General features: G+C 38.2%; 1 protein-coding gene across 1 annotated transcript in view; it reads left to right on the forward strand.

Moving 5' to 3' along the window:
• The window catches only part of Uba4 (Ubiquitin-like activating enzyme 4), a 64,773-nt gene that overhangs the window by 23,677 nt on the left and 20,489 nt on the right, over window positions 1-20,607 (forward strand). The window contains exons 3-4 of the mRNA XM_083125177.1: window positions 8,701-8,793; window positions 13,294-13,414. Coding sequence (XP_082981303.1) covers window positions 8,701-8,793; window positions 13,294-13,414 — 214 coding nt within the window. The remainder of the gene's footprint in view (window positions 1-8,700; window positions 8,794-13,293; window positions 13,415-20,607) is intronic.

Genomic DNA, 20,607 nt, shown 5'->3' on the forward strand with positions numbered 1-20,607 from the left:
TCTCTAACTTTACGGAATATATAATTTATTTTGCATTACTTTTTTGCGAATTTTTAAGGGACACTCACATAGAAACATCCATGCCCAAGTTTCAACATGAATCCAGAACCTTTCGGTGGAGAGACCATGAGTCCATTATTCAACACACTCGGCCACTGATATTTGGGAGCTTTCAGAGTGAAGTGATAAGTGAGACATGTTGCTTGCTGTTTGCTTATCACTTGTACTGGACCATTTTCTTAGTAGCATGCATCGTGTGTCTACACAGTGAATGCTTTATTCCAATGAATTATATACACAGTGCGGCAATTTGAAATCGAAACTGGTGCTATAAAAAATAAACAAGTCTTCATAGATAGTTACTTACCTTGGATCATTCAAGGTAGGACCGTCCTGCATCCACACATCGTAGCGCAATGCCTACCAGTGCATAGAAGGATTGCAGGAATTCGTTTTGTATAATGCTGTTTAAAATCCATGTCGTAGCCTTCTTGATTGTTGATACATCATAAAAGTAGGAACCTTTCAATGCAGATTTTGGTTTAGGAAATAAAGAATAATCACACGGAGCCAGATCCAGTGAGTAGGTAGGGTGTGACAACACACAGACTCGATTTAGGGCCAAAATGTTCTTCGGAATCACAGTCTTGTGACTTGGGGCACTGTCATGAAGCAGACGCCAGCTGCCATCATCCCGATACTCGGGCCTCACAGTGTTATTCCTTGCACCAAATGTTTCAGTACCTCAAGGTAAAATGCAGCAGTACCGGTCTGTCTGAAATTTCAGTCTTCAGTAATGATTATCCTCACTTTCTCAACCAATTTTGGTGTTCTTACCGTCCCTGCTACACCTGGATGCTCGTCATGTTCAATTGGCTCCCATCCTTTACTGAAACGCCTGAGCCATTCAAATACACGTGTACAGGATAAACAATTGTCCCTATACACTTGCTACAACATGTCAAACATTTCTGCAGCAGTTTTACCCAAGAGCTCACAAAGCTTGGTGTTTGCTCTTTGTTCCATGTTGAAATCATGATGCACTTTCACGACATGTGCCCACATTCAACAACGCCACAAGCAGCAATGTCGCTCAAGGTCAACGAGCTGTGCGTCGATTGTTCGCGAGATACCCGTTACTTGTTCGCACCACAGAAAGCTTGCACAGTGGCGCAACCTACCGAGAAAAAAAATCAGTCTCGATTTCAAATTGCTGCACTGAGTATATAAATTCTAGAAGAGAAAGGCCGTCTTTGAAATATTTTGAACTTGCAGTTTTATAGTAAAGGGTGTCTCAAAAATATGGGCTTTCTTGAAATTGTTAGTTTGCAACACTGCAATACATGTGGCGCCGAGTAAAGCACACAAGGTGACGTAGGTACCATACCATTCAGTTATCATGGAGAAGTGGAATGGTGCGCAGTGTGCATATGCTGTGGAACCAAATTATAAGAATAACGACAGTGTGGAGGCTGCATGTTACAATTTTTGGCTACATTATCAACTTCCGCAACATGCACAAGTTCCATCCGTGCATGCAGTGCGAACTTGGGTTAAAAAATTCAAAAAAACAGGATCGACCTAGAAGCTGAAACAAACAGGTCGACCTCACAGTGCTCGAACACAGGATAACTTACAGGCTGTCCAGGCTGCCGTCGAGAGAAGTCCAAGACACTCTGTTCGACGCTAAGCGTCATTTCTGCAACTGCATAGGTCAAGTGTGCACCGCATAATGAAGTTTGACCTTACGTTCCATTCACACAAACTTCAGATCGTCCAGCAATTGAAACCAAATGACCACAAGCAACGCAGGGATTTCTGTGCAGCAGTGCTGGCAAAATTGGACATTGACGAACAGTTCATTGACAAGGTGTGGATGTCAGACGAGGCCCATTTTCACCTCAGCGGCTTCGTCAATAAGCAAAATTTCAGGTATTGGGCCCCTCAAAACCCGCAGTTAATGCATGAAGTGCCATTACACAGCCAGAAAGTGACTGTATGGTGTGCAGTGTCATCATCTGACATCATAGGCCCTTATTTTTTTGAAGATGATGAAGGTAACCCAGTAACCGTCAATTCCGAACGTTATGTTGCTATGGTGAACAACTTCCTTGCTCAAGAACTAAATCGCTTTCCACACATTCGTAACAATGCCAGATTTCAACAGGACAGGGCAACATCACACACAACTCGGCAGTCATTTGCAGCATTGAGACAGTTGTTTGGCAATAGACTGATTTCTCGATATGGTGACATCCCATGGCCCCCCAGATCCCCAGATCTCTAGGTCTGCAATTTTTTTTTTTTTTGTGGGGTTACCTCAAGGCAAAGATGTTCGAACATCGACCTGCATCAGTTGAGGAACTGAAGACACGAATCTTCAAAGAAATCAACCAGATTCCTGGGGGCATGTTACGTCGAGCCATGCACGATGTTCCTAGATGGCTTCAGGATTGTTTACGCAAAAACGGTAGCCATCTTACTGACGTCATCTTCAAGACATGAGGCCCTCTTGTGACTGTGAGTGAATTAATTTAGTAATGGCATACCCTCTACCAGCGGTTCTTCAACTGTGGTCCGTGGACCCTTGGGGGTCTGCGGGACCCTCTCAGTTGGTTGGTTGATTGATTTGGTGTTTTAAGTCCACTTTGTGCACAGTAAGGCTAATCGGGACTGGACCTACAGTTTAAAGTGGGATCCGAACCACTATGTACCTCCACCGGGTATCGAACCCGGGACTCCTTGATTACAAGGCAACGACGCTACCACTGCGCCATCGAGGAGGCTGGACCCTCTCAGGGGGTCCGTAAAACCCTCCCAGTGTTCCACAAAGGTTCGGAAAAATACTGAGACGAGCATTTACTCTTTAATGATGCAAATTCCGGGCTTTAATCTTTGAGTTAATTTTTGGTGGTCCGCGAGTGATCTCTGAAGGGGGTCCGCGGTCTAGGAAAGTTCAAGAACCGCTGCCCTATACTATTCATAACCATGAATACACTTAGTTCGAAGTTCATCTTCTTCTTTTATTTACCATTTCAAAAAAGCTTGTATTTTTTAGACACCCTTTATAATCAAGCACAATATATAAAATGTTCTTTTATTTTTATTATTTCTATTTGTTCAACTATCATGTAAAGGTGGCCATGATTTGGCCATTTGGGATGTTACTGGTTGTGTTTGAAAGTGTCCAAAATCTGAAAAGTTATGTCTGCTTAAAATTCCTTCTAGAGCATTCATCTTTATGTGGTTTGCTTTCACTGTTGTCCAGATATTCTTAATAGTCTAATAGTAGGTTTACAATAGTCATGGGGCCATTCCATGCCAAATCACACAGCCTCCGACCTCACCATTTCCGAATTGCATGAAAATGTGAGAGTTAGTAGTATTTAAGGAAACAATAATATTTACACAATAACAGCCAACAGTGATGCATACCTTTTGTGTAGCAGGGTTGCCAACTTAGGGAAAAAAGTGAAAAATTTGACACATGGGGCTGAAGAAAAAAAATCATAACTGTTGTTGCAGGTAAGCTAGAATCTTAATGTTGGGCTCATTTTAAAGCTAAAGGATTGTTCTTTTAATAAAATATAAACTTCTTTACCTTCAATCAAATTTTTATGTCAAGGCCATATCATATAACCTTTGACCTTGAAAATTTTCAAAACTGTATTTTTGAAATTAATACATATGGTGCATTAAGATGTTGTCTATAAGTGACAGAAATATCATCTTTAGATGGCATTGGGAACAGGAGCTGCTGAAATTTATAAACTTAACAAAAAAGTGTTACTGTGCATTGACTGAGATACAAACACTGGGAACGATGCACATGTTTACATTTTAGAAAAGTACACAATAATAATAACAAATAACATTACGTATAGTGCAGATTAGTGGCGTTTCCTATTCCTCATCTTCTCTTCTGAGGTCTTAGTGTCTGAAGCTGGGGTCTTATTGTCCGTCCAGTTTCAGTTCTTGGATCTACACTAGTCAGAACATCCTGGAGGGGAATTCTTCTTTTGTCTGGATGTTGGGGATATACATACGATGGAGAAGGACCATGTTGATGAAGGAAACTGATAACAACCTCATAAGAACATTCACAAACATCGACAACACATCTCAACCACCATGCATGATCATGAACACACGTCACAAAACCACGAACTTCATCCAAAGTGGCGACACTGGTGTGGTGTTTTTCACGTCTTATGTCTGTAGAAAACCTTTTCACAACAAGTTCTTCTGGTGTCACAGGTATTCCTGGATTCAAACTTCTCCCAGGTTTAGGATTTGGTGATGACATTACTCCACATTCCATCACTAGCTTTTTTGAAGTTTGTATCATGTGATTTGTTGCACTTGGGAATTCATTCTTAATTCTTCCAATACTCCAATCTTTAGGTAGTATAGTCAAGATTTGCATTTTAGCACTTCTTTCTGTACATTTTTCAAACTTTTCTTTCAACTGCTCCAATCTTTTCCCATCAGTGCTTTTGTTTTCTGCAACCTGTTGTTCTGCTGCTGGTAATTGGAATATTTTTTTATTTTGTACTGCTTCTGTAATCTTCTTTATTTTGCTTTTGCTATAACCTGTTGATTTCATTTTTTCTGTTTGATGGGTGATTCTCCAACTCTTTGTAAGCTTTCGTTTAATGCCTGAATGTGGAATTCATTTAATGTGGAACTTCTCCACTTCCTCGTCACTACCATTATCACTTTCTCTTTGTTCTCTAACCATTGTGTCTTCACCACTCACTCTGTTGCTGGTTCTGATTTGAAATTTGTTTTCTACAAGCATCACATATCTTGTACCCAATCTGCAGGTGTGCCAGCTTTTCTACCATCCATGGGAGAACATTTCTTAATTGTTTTCTGCTACTGGTATGTCCTTCAATATCAAAGGAGTTACAGCACTGTGTAGGTACATAATAGTTCTTATCCATTGTAATCTACTGCAAACAGATTCACACACACACTTACAAGACAAAATGTTAATAAGCACACTGGCACAGGACACCTCTCACTGCTTGAAAGACTGTAGCTGCACGGAGAACTAAGTGAGCACGTCTGAACTTGCTTCTTGGATACCTTCGGTGCAACAACTGCCTAAGTCCACTGCACCAGTGGACAGTAACTATCATAGCTCCTGTTCCCAATGCCATCCCAAGATGGTACTTCTGTCACTTATACAGGGAGTCCATAAAGTCCTGCAAAAAACTAAAACTCTATAACTTGAAAACTATTAAGTTTATTAACAAAATATTTTGTGTGTACTTACAGCAAGGTTCAAAGTTTATTTCCTGCTTGTTAGGTTCATCGCCAAACCTCCAATTGTGCACCATTCACGTCCAAACACTGTTGCAGTCTTTTTGTGAAACCGAGAATTGCATGCTGACGGTGCTCTCCTGGGATATTCAGAATCACATCTCTTATTTTTTCTTTTACGTCATCCAGATTAGCTGGTTTCTGTGAGTACACCTTGGTCTTTACATGTCCCCACAACCAATAATTGCAAGGTGTCAAGTCTGGTGATCTTGCAGGGCAAGGTGTGGGCCCTCTTCGGCCAATCCATCTACCTTGAAATTGTTTGTTAAGAAACTGCCGAACTTGTAGGGCCGGGCCTTCACCTTCTTGCGTAGGATCATGTATAATGTTGACTTCGGTATTCCCAGTTCCAGTGATCTTCGTTTCAGCGATTTCATTGGATTCCAATGCACGCTGTCCTGCACTGACTGAAGCACATCGTCACTCGATCCTGTCCTTCCACTGTGTGGCAAATCTGACAACTTCCCATTGCCTTGAACTTTTCATACCATCTCTTGATACTTGAATTTGCTGGGGGTGGTTTCCCATATGTTATCTGGAACTTTCTCTGCACTGAAACACAAGATTTTAACTCTGCAAACCACAGAACATGCTGTGCCTTTTCCTGGATGGGCGCCATCTTAAGTCACATGATCACGTGATTGCCAGTGCAAGCGTCACTAAGCAGTGTGGCCAGAACAAAACTTTAAACTTCCACCCTTCTCACCCAAAAAATGTGTATTGTTAAACGCAACAGCTAAAAAGTTATTGAGTTTTAGTTTTTTGCAGGATTTTATGGACTCCCTGTAGACATCTTAATGCACTATATGCATAGTTTTAAATATTTCAAAAATACAGTTTTGAAAATTTTCAAGGTCAAAGATAATATGATATGACGTTGACATAAAAATTTGAGTGAAGGTAAAGAAATTTATTTTTTTATTAAAAGAACAATCCTGTAGCTTTAAAATGAGCCCAACATGAAGATTCTAGCTTACCTACAACAACAGTTATGTTTTTTTTTTCGGCCTCGTGTGTCAAATTTTTTACTTTTTCCCTAAGTTGGCAACCCTGCTACATGAAAAGTATGCATCGCTGTGGGCTGTTATTGTGCAAATATTCTTTGCTCCTCAAATACTACTAACTGTGAGAGTTCCATGAAATTCGGAAATGGTGAGGTCAAGAATTCCATTTTTTTGAGTGATTTGGCATGGAATGACCCCATGAAACTATCGAGAATATCTGGACAACAGTGAAAGCAAACCACACAAAGATGCAAGTGAATGCTCTAGAAGGAATTTTAAGCAGTTGTGATTTTTTAATATTTTGGAATATCAAAGCAGTTTTCCAGTCCTGCACTCTGCAGTCTAAGATGCAAGCTTTGGGCTCTGGTTCGAGCCTCCCTGGGAAAAGCGTAACAACTTTTCTCCTGAGATTTCGGCAAGTGTATGGGACCGGTAGCCACCCACCATTGTGAGAAAATTGGTGAGCTATGAATGAGTAGCTTAACTCGGTCATATAAAACCTACAACAATGACTGGGTGTTCGTCGTGCTGACCAAACATCATCCCATAACTGGTTGGATGATCCTCCTCCAAGTCGGTAAATAGGCACTTATGTTATTATAAGAGCAGTTTTTCGAGAGGAGAAGACAATTCAAAATTTGAAGACAGCTGCCCCAGTGTTGGCCAAACGTCCAGCTGAGCCTTCAGTTGTTTGCTTTATCCAGAGTGTGCTTGTCACTTGTCACTTTGGTGTGAAACTATCGGTTCAATGTGAAATCTCTCTTAGATATATGATACCTTTACTCTCCTCTAATTACTTGGGTCAGTCAGAAAAGAATGATACTTGCCTGATTTGGATGTGAAGATTCTATAGCAGAAACTGGAGACTTTTAAGTGTGCTGGACATATTCTCCCCCTGCTTCAATACATGAATGTCATCCATCTGGAAGATTCAGAAATGCCCAGTGGAACCATTCTTTTGGGGTGGTATGACACAAGGAGTTTGTAAGGACTTGTCATTTGTGAATTTCTGGTCATGTATTGACTCTTTCAAGCTGTCCAACAAGGCAGAATCAAAGGGTGCAAGGTCCAGAAAGTATAGAGGATGTTTGAGGATGGTATACTGGAGTTCCTGTAGTTTTACTGTAGTCTGTGCAGATGTATGGGGTATGGTATTATCATGCAAAAAAACACAAAGAAGACAAGTTTGGCCCATTTACCTATACATCATTGCTAAATTCTCCAACAAAGATGATGGAACTGGTCACAGTACCTGAACATGTCCAAAGATTTTGAAAAGAGAAAGGTCTGTGCTCGACTGGTGCCACATGACCTCACCTAGCAACAAAAGCAAGAAGCGTTGACAGGTGCAGGGAACTCCTGAAACTCAATGACAGTAACTGGAGGTTTTATTTTTTCAATTTTTTGGTCACGCAGGATGACTCTTTCTTCCGCTATTCAACTTTCCTTAAGGAGCAGCAATAGAACCAAAAGAGCCCACAGAAAAGAAAGGAAAGAAAATAGAAAACTAGGTTTCACATGTAGGAAACATCTGTCATATGCATTCTTGGATGATGATGGCTTCCTGATGCTGGTACAACTCCCACATGGAGAAAAGATCAATGGCACCAGGTTGTAGTGCACAATGATATCGTAAACTTTCTTTGTGATGATCAAGATTCAGGATGTTTGTGGGCATTCTGTAGTGACTTTCCCGACCTTGAAAGCCTGCATGCAGCAAATTGATTGATTTGCTTTTTTTTACTTCGCTTTTCTGCCACTTATGGCTAATCGTGAATGTGAAGATGAGTGATGATATGATTAAGTTGATGGACACTCACAAAGAGCAGGCTGAGATTTGAACCTGAGACCCCTGGTGTCGTATCATGCTGTGTTAACCACTAACACTTCGCCATGAGTTTGGTTGCACACCCAATGAAACACAGCTGCTTGGTAGGAGTGTTGTTTTCACACACTGGCTATAACTGATTCACAATCTCTGATGTTGTTTCACCCTCTTTCCAGAAAAAAACACGTTGTCCACCATTTTCCGTGAGGGTCACAACAGCATGAGAGTGCTTCACTTGCCCATATTCGCTCTACACTAGTGAGAAATACGACCTACTCATGGCACCAACTCTCCACTTCTACTTGGCAACAGACCAAGGTCACTAGCTACATGAACCACACTTGGTTTTCCCCTAACGCAAAACATGCTCCATTCACATGGCCAGTCTCATTCTTTTCCGACTGCTAAATATCGTACTTTCCATGGTTAAAGAACTCTTGGCACTACAGTATATAAACTGGTATGCTCTGTATAATCAAGAATGATATCAAATGTTTGCAAATCCAAATAACCTTTCGTTGTATATGTGTATATTTTCAGGACAGCTGCTTCTGAAGAAGGCTTCTGTGCTTGTAGTAGGAGCGGGAGGACTCGGTTGTCCATCTGCAATGTATTTAGCTGGCGCTGGAGTTGGTATGTAGTGTACTTGAAATAACAGAATAAATAAATTATTATCTATCAAGTATAATTTACTGTAATATAGCCAAGACACTCTGTGAGATACGAGCCTTGATGTATTTGATTAACTTTATTTTTAATGTTTTTGGAGCAGTAGTTTTTAAAACATTAACTTGAAAATTGTAAATGTTGTGAAGTTTTGTCAATTTGGATGTAAAAAAAGTTATTTACAAATCTGTAACACCCTTGTTGTAGAGAATTCATCTTGTTCTCAATTTAAATGTCTTAATTAATTTGATGTGCGAAAAATAATAATTTGAAGCATAAAGTGCCGGCCTCCATAGTGGAGTGGTTAGCATAGCATGCTACGAGATGCTAGGTGTTCCAGGTTTGAATCCTGGCCTGGGCATTCTTTGTGACTGTCCCTTCATCAATTTCATTATATCATCACTCATCCTCATCTTCACGATTAGCCAAAAGCGGTAGAAAGGTGAAGTAAAATAAACCAATTTTATCAATCAATGAAGTAAAAAGTGTTTTTCTGCCATTCTTCAAGATATTAATTTTTGGAAAATCTATAAAAGAGCATAGATTATTATTATTATTTCAGTTACATTTCATGAATTTACACAAAAATTATTGATTGAACTCTTTAAAAATAACTTAAGTAATGTGGTAGCCAAGAAGTTTAAACCAGAAGGGTCTGACCCCCTATAACCTCCCCCCCTCCCATTACACTGTACCTATGATGTACTGCTGAAACACCATCTATAATACCGGATGTTTCATAAATACTTGAGAGGTTACAAATATTTATTGCAGGTAAAGTATTGAACTTACATTAATGAAACCAGTCCAGAACGAACGAGGAACTCAGTTTTTTTTTAACATCTACAAATGTTAAATGTATGTACCATGGGTGACATGGCATTCATCAACACGATAATCTAGTTCTTGCCACACTCGCCTCAACATGGGCCTGTTGATAGTGTATATCGCTGCGATGATACGCTCCCTTAGGGCTACAATATTACGCACCATGGGTGAGGTGAATACCATCTTTGATGAAACCACACAAAAAGAAGTCGCACAGTGTAAGGTCCCGTGATCTTGGGGACCAAAACATTGCACAAAACACTGAGTGATGTGAGTGTTGCCCAGCGGCAGCGAGGTGAACTCGCAGCTTAACGAAACATGCACGCACAAACTGTTTGTGTTCCTATCGTGTTGATGCGTGATGTGTCACCCGTGGTGCATATATTGAACATTTGTAGATGTAAAAAAAAACTGAGTTCCTCGTTCGTTCTGGACTGGTTTCAGAAACAAAATTTCAATAGTTTACTTGAAATAAATATTGTAACCCCTCAGTTATTTATGAAACACCTGATATTTGTTAAACATATATATTAGGGCCAAGCTGATACCAATATTGATGTATCGGGTATTGTAAAGTAACAGTTGCAATTTATTTACTGATACCAGTCCATACTTTCATGGCACTTTTGTCTTTCCCAAGGTCTGCAAACTTACATCGACAAGTTTGTGGAGCCTAATTATTCTGAAAGTTATTCAAAATTAAAAGTTTCATTTTATTTTGCACCAGTTTTGTATGAAAACTGGATTTTGTGATCCATTTTTAAGATTCTGATGTAACTCCGGGATATTTTAAAGCAAAACTAATGGTAAATGATGCATATAATTGAAGTGGAATAATTACACACTAATGTTAATCAGTAATTCGAACAACTTTTAATTATTACAATTTTCAAGCATCGGTATTGGTGGGAATTGGTAAGAGTGTTGGCATTGGTGAAGGTATCAGTTCAATGTGGTATGGTCTCAATCCTAATATCTACAGGGTGATTGGTAATTAGATGTATTCCCTGAAAGGGGTTAAAGTAGAGACAATTTGCAATAAATTTGACCATATGATACCCCGTCCGAAAATTAGTAGTTTTCGAGATAATGGAGTTTCTATTGTTTTTTCTAAAAATGACAATTTTCCACATAAAAAGATGAATTGAGAAAAAACTGATAATTGTAGGGAACTTATTTAAGCGTTTTCTGATAGCTAACAAACAAGTGGTTCGTTTAAAAAAAAGTTTTTTCCAAATAACAATCACATGTAAGTACTGGGTGGGTCTAAACTTACAAGTGATGATAAAAAAATTCACTCTTAGTTTACTTGGCAACGTATTAATAACAAAAATGGTATGACACGAAGCGTACAAATTACTTAAATTACTTCCTTGAGTCATCAGCTATCCAACAAGGTACAAATGTTGCTAACATTTACATTTGTGTACAAGAAATAATACTTCATTCATCTTCATGTGTATGGAATCAATGAACAATACAATTAAAGAACATTACACGTCTTGCTCAAAGTGGGCACCTCCGTTACGAATGCGGGCACGCAGGTTTTTACGGACATTTGTTCTCTTAACTCGTGATGTGATGGTGGCCTTGACGTGTTTACCAGCTGTTAAGATCCTCTCCCAGAGCTCTTCTTGCGAGTTTACCGGTGCCTTGTCATGTGGCTCCAAATGTAAAAGTCACAAGGCGTCAAATCGATCGGGGGATCGAGCTGGGCAGTCATCATGCTGATAAATCATGTCACGTCTTGTAGCTAGAGGAACATCCTCCAACAACATTGCCATCCCGTTCCGCAAAAAATGTTCATAAGTGATGCCATTTAAGATTTGGGGCAGGAAAAATGGCTCGATGAAATGATTCTTGATTACGCCCATCCATACTTCTGCCTGGGCGTGCGACAGTGGCTGGATGAAAATTACCCAAATAAATGGATTGGCCGAGGCGGACCGATTCCCTGGCCGGCTCGATCCCCCGATTTGACGCCTTGCGACTTTTACATTTGGAGCCACATGACAAGGCACCGGTAAACTCGCAAGAAGAGCTCAGGGAGAGGATCTTAACAGCTGGTCAACACATTAAGGACACCATCACATCACGAGTTAAGAGACCAAATGACCCGTAAAAACCTGCGTGCCTGCATTCGTAACGGAGGTGCCCACTTTGAGCAAGACGTGTAATGTTCTTTAATTGTATTGTTCATTGATTCCATACACATGAAGATGAATGAAGTATTATTTCTTGTACACAAATGTAAATGTTAGCAACATTTGTACCTTGTTGGATAGTTGATGACTCAAGGAAGTAATTTAAGTAATTTGTACGGTTCGTGTCATACCATTTTTGTTATTAATACGTTGCCAAGTAAACTAAGAGTGAATTTTTTTATCATCACTTGTAAGTTTAGACCCACCCGGTACTTACATGTGATTGTTATTTGGAAAAAACTTTTTTTTAAACGAACCACTTGTTTGTTAGCTATCGGAAAACGCTTAAATAAGTTCCCTACAATTATCAGTTTTTTCTCAATTCATCTTTTTATGTGGAAAATTGTCATTTTTAGAAAAAACAATAGAAACTCGATTATCTCGAAAACTACTAATTTTCGGATGGGGTATCTTATGGTCAAATTTATTGCAAATTGTCTCTACTTTAACCCCTTTCAGGGAATACATCTAATTACCAGTCACCCTGTATATAGGAAGGACTGACTTGGTGCAACAGCATGACAAGCCATATCCAGTAAATTTGTCAGCAGAGTGATTTTTTAAGTTTTGAAAAATTCCATAATTTTTATTACAAATGTAATGTTGGTCAGGCTTCATAATTTTTTAAATAGATATATTATCTCTTCTCTGACTCAAATGAAAGTATCTTTTAAGCCTTACTTTACTCTTCTTTTCTAAAGTAATGCACACGATTTTGTGGCTTGTCATGTTCTTGCCCTCATATAATAAACCAACTGAAAGTCTTGTGATAACAATACGATAAGCCACATTCTCTAAATACTGTTAATAACTATTACAACCATAAAATATTTTATTTGTCTAACAGGCTTTAGCTTTTCATTTACAAAGACATCCAATGAGTTTATCGAATGAACTTCAGATTAAAAAGCCATCTGAAGAATTTTGTAGCAAATATTTTGCTCACAGGATGTTCTGGAAATTACAGACACAATAGTATGACAAGCCACAAATTATTTTATCGTTTACTTATTTGACTTGATGAAAAATTGTCACTGATGGTCGATAGTCAATTTCCTCACCAATATGGTTTGTAGGAGAATTAGAATTATCACTAGAATTAGGCAATGAAGTGTCAAAATTAAATAATTACCTCATGGGATTGAGAAACGCATCACTGCATGATGTCACCATACACAGTGGCTTGTCATGTTCTTCTCAAAAAGGAGAGGAAAAAATCACTTGGGCAACAACATGACAGCCTACATGATACTGCTATCACTTAGAAATTTACTGAAATAATACCTGAAATAGTTGGATGTGGTAGCAACACACCACTTGGTCCAAAAAAATGATTTTCCAAAAGTGTGGCTGTCATGTTGTTGTACAATGTATATTTTTAAGCATTACATAGGTAGTCTATTGCAGTGTTAAAATGCATCCATTGCTTCTTCAGGTCATATTGGGATTATTGACTATGACACAGTGGAACTAAATAACTTACACAGGCAGTTACTTCATTCAGAGCAGAGTATTGGTCAGCAGAAGGTCCAGTCAGCAGCCTCAGCATTAAAAAGGTTTGTTTCTCTGTAAATCCCTTTCATACAAAAACTGATTTCGTCGTATATATAGACCCCTCTTTTTAATGCTTTAAAGGTCTCTGCAAGCAGTTTGCAAGCAAACAGTCCATTTTTTATGCATTGTTGGTACCGAAAAAAAAACTTTGTATTGTTTGTTTTGCTGCATTTTACCTTGTTACTATATGGACTCTATTGATTATCATATACTGCTTTGTGTTTGGTGTCTTTTCTTTTAGTTCGAGAGCTGCTTCCCCAGAGAAAGTTTCGTTAGCTAGTGGTGTGCATTGTGCAATGGTACATTTTTATTTTGTGTATTGCACACAGAATTTTCGCAATGGCGGGGAGAAACCTCAGACGTACTGATATTCAGCATCTACTGGAGCATGACTTAGATGATGATTTTCTGGATGAAATCTCTGATGTTGAAAGTGAAGGTACTTGCAGTGAAGATGTTGTTTCAAGTGATGAAGATGCTCAAAACGATAGGACAGGAATTGAAGAAGAAGATGGTGAAACTAGCGGCAGTGAGTTGGAAGATGAAACTGCATCTGATACATGGACTGAATCTTCAATGGTAAGCAGAGACCCTTTCCCATTCACAGGTGACAGTGGTGTGAAGTTAGTGCTTTCGAATCCACAAAGCCCATTGGATATATTTCAGTCTTTTTTGATAAAGTTCTGATGGAATATATTGTGAGCGAAACAAATAAATATGCTAGCTAAGTTGGAGATGACAAAAGAAGGTCAGGTAAAATGAGACGGAAAAGCAGAGACCTTTTATGGAAGGACACAAGTGTTCTTGAGATGTACGTCTTCCTAGCTCTCATTATTCTGCAAGGGATTGTGAGAAAACCGACAATCAAATCTTACCACTCTACCAATCCTCTGATATCCACTCCTTTCTTCTCAAAGTGCATTAGTAGGGACAGGTTCAGCTTACTTATGAAATATTTGCATTTGTCTGATAAAGTAGAACAAGATGTGCCAACCATAAAATTTCGAGATGTGCTAGACTTTCTTCTTGGAAAGTTCAAATCCCATTACATTTCAGCGAAAAATATAAGTGTTGATGCATCAGTGCTCTTGTGGAAAGGAAGACTGAAGTGGAAAAGATACATCCCTCTCAAGGGAGCCAGGTTTGGCATTGAATGTTACATATTAGCAGAAGCAGAAACTGGCTATATTTGGAATCTTCTAGTTTACATGGGTAAAAAAACGACTTATCCCTGTAATATTCCAGGAATATCTGAAGAAATTAGCAAAGGATTCACCAAGCCAACGAAGATAGTTTTGAGTCTTATTGAACCATTATTGAATAAAGGATACACTCTTGGAATAGACAATTTCTATGCCTCTCCTGAGCTTTATGTCACTAACAAAACAGATGCCATTGGAACAGTGCGTTTCACGAGGAAGAACCTTTGCAAGGAAGTAAATGACAAAGTGTTGAATAAAGGCGAAACTATTGTTAGGTTCAAGAGTAAGCTCATGCACATGAAGTGGAGAAAGAAATATGTACATATGCTGAGCACAATTTATGATGACACGAAGGAAGAAGTCCAGGTTGCAGGAAAACCCATTAGCAAACCCACAGTATGTGTACAGTATAAAAGGTGTAACATGGGAGGAATAGATGTAATGGACCAAATTACATCTGATTCCTCGCCTACAAGAAAATGAGTTAAAAAATACTACAAGAAGATATTTTTCAGATTGCTTGAGATAACTCTTCTCAACAGCCACATCATTTACAGGCGCAATGGAGGTGGAAAGAAATTTCTTGATTTCAAAATGGATCTCGTTGAGCAGCTCATCAGTGCTTATGGAAAAGATGTGTACTGGATTAGAAAACCAATAGGTCCCCTCAACTTAGGAACATGTCCCACAAGGCTTACAGGAAGACATTTCCCAGTCAAAATTCTTACAGGTGATGCACCTGGTCCCAAGAAGAAGCTTCAAAGAAGATGCGTGTATTGCACACTACAAAACAAAGTTAGAAGAAGTATCTATTGCTGTGACGTATGCGAGTTGCCATTGTGCATCACACCATGTTTTAAAGAGTATCATACAATGGAGAACTTACCAAAGTAAATATGAGCCTGAGAAAAAAAGAAGGACTATTGAAAGTGACATTATATATTGAATGTAGATCACAATTGCAATTGTTAGTTTTTTTATTGTAAGTTAGGTATATACTGACTATAGCAACAGAAGTTTTTGTGGCATTATATATTGTAATCAAAATATGTAAAAGTTCACTAATATTAATTTTGTAATTACGTGTATTTTGTTTGTTATTGAAGAAATAAACAAAAATTTCGATAAACAAAAAAAACTATTACACATTTTACCCTATGAAAATAGTTAAAAGTACAAATTAAAAATATGTGCATTTTACAAATATAAAAATAAAAATAACTTATGAATCCAAAAATTAATATATAATGGTAAATTGCAGCAGAGTCTATATATAGATTGTTTTGATGAAGTTCATTTTGCAGAGAGTCTAAATATAGTTATTATTTATGAAGAATTTATTTTGCGGTGGCGTCTATATGTAGACGATCTTTTTTTTTGTCGAACTTCTCTTCAAGGCTGCCACGGTAAAGGGGTTAAATGATTGTGCATTTCTCCAACTTATGTAAGTCAACAATTTATGTATATTTACCACCATCTGCTGTGAAGGATGTATATTTTTTAAATGATAGAAATATATTGGAATAACTACCATACATACAACAGTATATAGATAAAAATGCCTCTTGCATAGTCCATGTTTGGATTCTCTGGGCAAGCATTAAAAATTTCATTGTTGATTCAGCATCGTGACTGGGGAGTTACTTGAGTAGTGGACTCTAGTCTATAAAGTCAAAGAACAATGGTGATGGGCAGTGGCGGGGATTAGGGGGGGCAAGTTCATGGCAACTATATTTTTCTCAAAGTTAAACAGTGGTACCATAATATGATCGTATGTTCCGGAGAACATGGCACCTGCAGTATGTGGACACGTCACTAGATGGCAGTGATTGCAGAGGGCAGTGGTAATTCTTTGTTGATTCAAGTTATGCATCAAAGTAGTCATTCTTTGGGGAAGAAATGCCAGAGAATGCCACAGGAAGTGTGGGGAATAATGCCCTACCATAGCATGCGCCTCTTTTGTTCTTGTAATGCAAATGTTTACTTTCAGATTTGTAAACACATGTGGGAGGACACTATCTCTAACCCTAGAACAATACCATGTTGCAATATTACAGTGTAACTAGCGCTACGTAAATTTTACGTACATAAAGGAGTCGATTTTTAAAACAACCTCTACATCATGAAAACAAAATGACGATTCTTTGTGAACATTATTTTCTTTATTTTCCTTATATTGGAGTTTTATTCTTCATTTTAAAATGTATAAACATGATTTTATTAAACGTAGAATATTTTAAGATAAGGTCTTGATTGACAAGCCCGTTCGTACATTAAGAATGAAGGCGAAAAGTTCAAACAATGAAGAGCAAACAATAATATTCATAATGCTGTAAATAAGGAACAAATGTAATTTTAAAGTCTTGCAAGAAAATAGTGCATGGTTCTAAAGTTTTGTTTTCAAAATCTAACTATCCAAATCAAATTTACAAATGTCAAAATGACGTGGACGATTTTTCTTCTATTACTAGCGCTACGTATTATTGGGTACAGAGTCCAACATAACGAACAAACTAAAGACGTTCAATGCTTGCACCGTCCTTACCACAGTGCTGCCTCGCGTCTGACAGAATGCCACAGGCACTGCTAGGCTGAGGGGTAAGTGGGTGTGAGGTGGGAGGTAGGGGAGGGATTTGAGTGCAACACATACATAAATTTTACGTACGGTAGTGTTCTAGGGTTAAGGATATTTTGGTCACTTCCCTATCCTACACCTGGTACACATGATCTGCATTGTTCATACATTACACATTACAATACACAGCCCCCTTCCATTTGTATGTTTTGGATTTTTGTGCTGGTCCTGCATTCTCATGAAAAAATATTTGCCATGACTTATGCCCCAATCCACCAACTTTCATAAGTTCTCATAAATAATACATATATTAGCTATTTTTATGTAAATACAGGTATACTCATTTCAATGTCTGTCTGCATCTGCTATAAATCTTTACAGATTGCAAGTACAAGCATCTTAGAAGTAATAGCATATTTGTACTTTTAGTGTCAAAAAAGGTAAAGGTAAAGTGTTCCCCTGTGCATAGCACTACGCCATGAAGGCGTATAGGGGGTGTGGGGGTAACGCCCCACACTTTCTTGATCCGGTCATGAGTGGGGGTGATGAGATCAGCATCACGCCCTTGACCGCCTTTATCCCCCAGGTACCCATGTTATTCGACGCTGGGTGTGCGCCGGGGCCGCTTCCACCGTTAGAAAAGTTCCCGGATTTGAACCGGCCGGGGATCGAACCCGGGACCTCTAGCATGGTAGTCAGACGCGTTACCGACTGAGCCACCGCGGCTTTTAGTGTCTGTAACTTTATTTTATTCACATCAGCACTATTGCAACAAATCAATGAGGGAAAATGTATAGTTGGAAAGCACATCATAATCAGCATTATTAATTTCATTGTGAATGAAAATTATTAAAGATATAAATGCAGTTTGTATGAGAAATAACTTACTAAGCTCAATCAAGTGTTCATGACAAATAGAGGTATTCTCTAATTGTCGCCAAGGGTATCATTAAGGATCAGGATATTAAGTTTTTATACTTTTTAATCCCATTTAACAATTTTAACCACATTAAAATGTGGTTCCACATCTCATTCTTTTCTCCCATCCCTAAAGAAAAACTGCAGCCAATCTGAACATTTGTGGCACTGTGCAAATGAATTAAGCTTTTAGCTTAAGAGGGAAGGGGGGGGGGGGACTCAGTGACATAGTTATGATTTCATTTTTGGAGGTAGTTTTTTTTTTTCGGTATGCAAATTTGTATGTGTGTTATCAGTAGGGGCAGATTTATATGCACTAAAAAAACCGAAATATGCACTAAAAAGGGCCAAAATACGCACTAAAAATATCCAAAACAACCTATTTTAAGGTTGTATACACCTTACATGCAAAGTAAATGTATCAGTAACTCACTGAAGGCAATTATAGAATTGAAAGTGTGATAAATTGTGCTGTTTAGGATCACCAAAGAAATACTAATTTACAGATGTTTTTAGTCTCATGTAACAAAATGATTATATTACATGCATTTCTTTGTCTGAAGGCTCGCTCTAAAAACTGCAATATTGCAATTGTAATAATATATGTATCTTGTTACAAACAATATGCTCTTTTCGTTGCATTAATCAATATCTTATTATTTTACATTAACATTTCAATACACTAGTCTTTATGTCCATTCAAGCTGCCAAAAACTACTCTAAATACCTGAAATGTATTGCATGTTTAGAACATACTCGACAATAAATAACTCATCCAGCAGTGGTAAACGCATCGTTACCTTCTATCCACTGTTGGAGCAATATGCTGTTACATCTTCTCTCCTTCGGCATTTATTGTCACTTCTGCAGCACACACACACACTCACAGATTTATCAAGATGTCACATTAACAGATAATCCTCAAATAACCCAACCCCAGTGTTGTCGCTGGAATTTGGAAATGTGACTCGCATCTCTGAAAGATCGTTCGTTGGTTGATGAAAGGGTGGATTTTATCTCTCTTCACAACCAAACCACCTGCAATGCTACGGGATGAGTTTTGGAATGTCCATGACCCAACTATTGCCCAAGACCAGACGAAGTAGGCTATTTATTAATGCTAACGCAATGAATGGGGAAAATGAAGCAGACAAACTTGAAACAAACAATTACATGAAAATTGCTCCCAAATTCCCAATACAGTAGACTCGCAATTAACCGAGTCCTGATTAACCGAGGCTCCAGGTTAACCGAGGTAGTGGGTGAAAAATATTGCGTTTCATAACGCACCCCCTCTTTGTTTACTAGTAAGTTGGAGTCAAGTCACCGTCCGCACTGCATGTGTTCGTTACATTGTTGGTGTATCTGATTGTTATGGTGGTGTTTAAATCTGTGTAGGCCTATTCTAAGCAAGTATGAGTGACAAACAGAAAAGGTGTGTGGTTTCTCTGGAAGTCCAAAAAACTATGAAAGACTTTTTGAAAAAGTAATCTTCTCATTTATGTTGTACTAGTAATAAATAATTACTATACAGTTTTAAGTGTTGTTTCGTCATTTACGACCTATTAGCACATTATCTCCCTATTATCAGAGTTTTTCTGTATCCCAGGAAGTCTCAGTCCCAAATTAGCTCGGATAATCGCGAGTCTACTGTATATTCAAATTATATGCACATTAAGCTAAAATATGCTCTAACGTCCCAAATATGCATTTATATGCACTATAAAACTTTACCAAAGTAATCCTCATCAAGTGAAATGGATAAATCCATTGAGAGCATATGAATTTTCCTTAAGGAAAACAAACTATTGTCTTGCTGTTCCAAGTACCTTGGAACATTGGTCTCAACCTAGCTCATTCAATCTTATGTTAACATTTACACACAATTTAAAAACACTTAGTATATTTATATTTTAAGAAAACCTACACTCGTATACATAAGGAGCTATTGAACTAGTAACAGTTAAAACTTGACCATGTCCAAACTTAAATATCCATTCAACCTAATCTCTAAGTTTCTTGTGAACACTTTAATACATGTAAAATATCAGCACTGTGCCATGGAAACTTAAGTGGAAAAAGTGTTGTCTTGGTTTGGTGAGGTTGGTCAGTTGCAGCATTGTGTCAATCGTTAATACACAAGGCTGCATACTTTTCTGCAAGGAAATGTTTCAAGACTGAACCACTAATGGACAGGATGATTTTTCAATTGTGTTTGATAAATGGTGTTCTACATGCTTTGAATTCCATTTTCTTTGAGGGGGACAATCTTTTGTGGGGGGATCCCCTGACATCCCCCTTCCCCCCATTAATTCACACACTGATTTGTAGAGCCAAACAAGGTATTCGTTGTCATTTTATCTTATTTTTAATAATATAGCTAATGTGTTTGATGTAATTAATGGAGCAAGCCAGTGCCATAGCTATGAAGGTGAATATCAGTCATTTTTTAAAATGTGTGTGTAATAAAATATGCCTTGGTAGATTTTTTTCTGGAAAC

Source organism: Lepisma saccharinum, chromosome 7 (genome assembly GCF_977018435.1).
Source record: "Lepisma saccharinum chromosome 7, izLepSacc3.1, whole genome shotgun sequence".
Lineage (NCBI taxonomy): Eukaryota > Metazoa > Arthropoda > Insecta > Zygentoma > Lepismatidae > Lepisma > Lepisma saccharinum.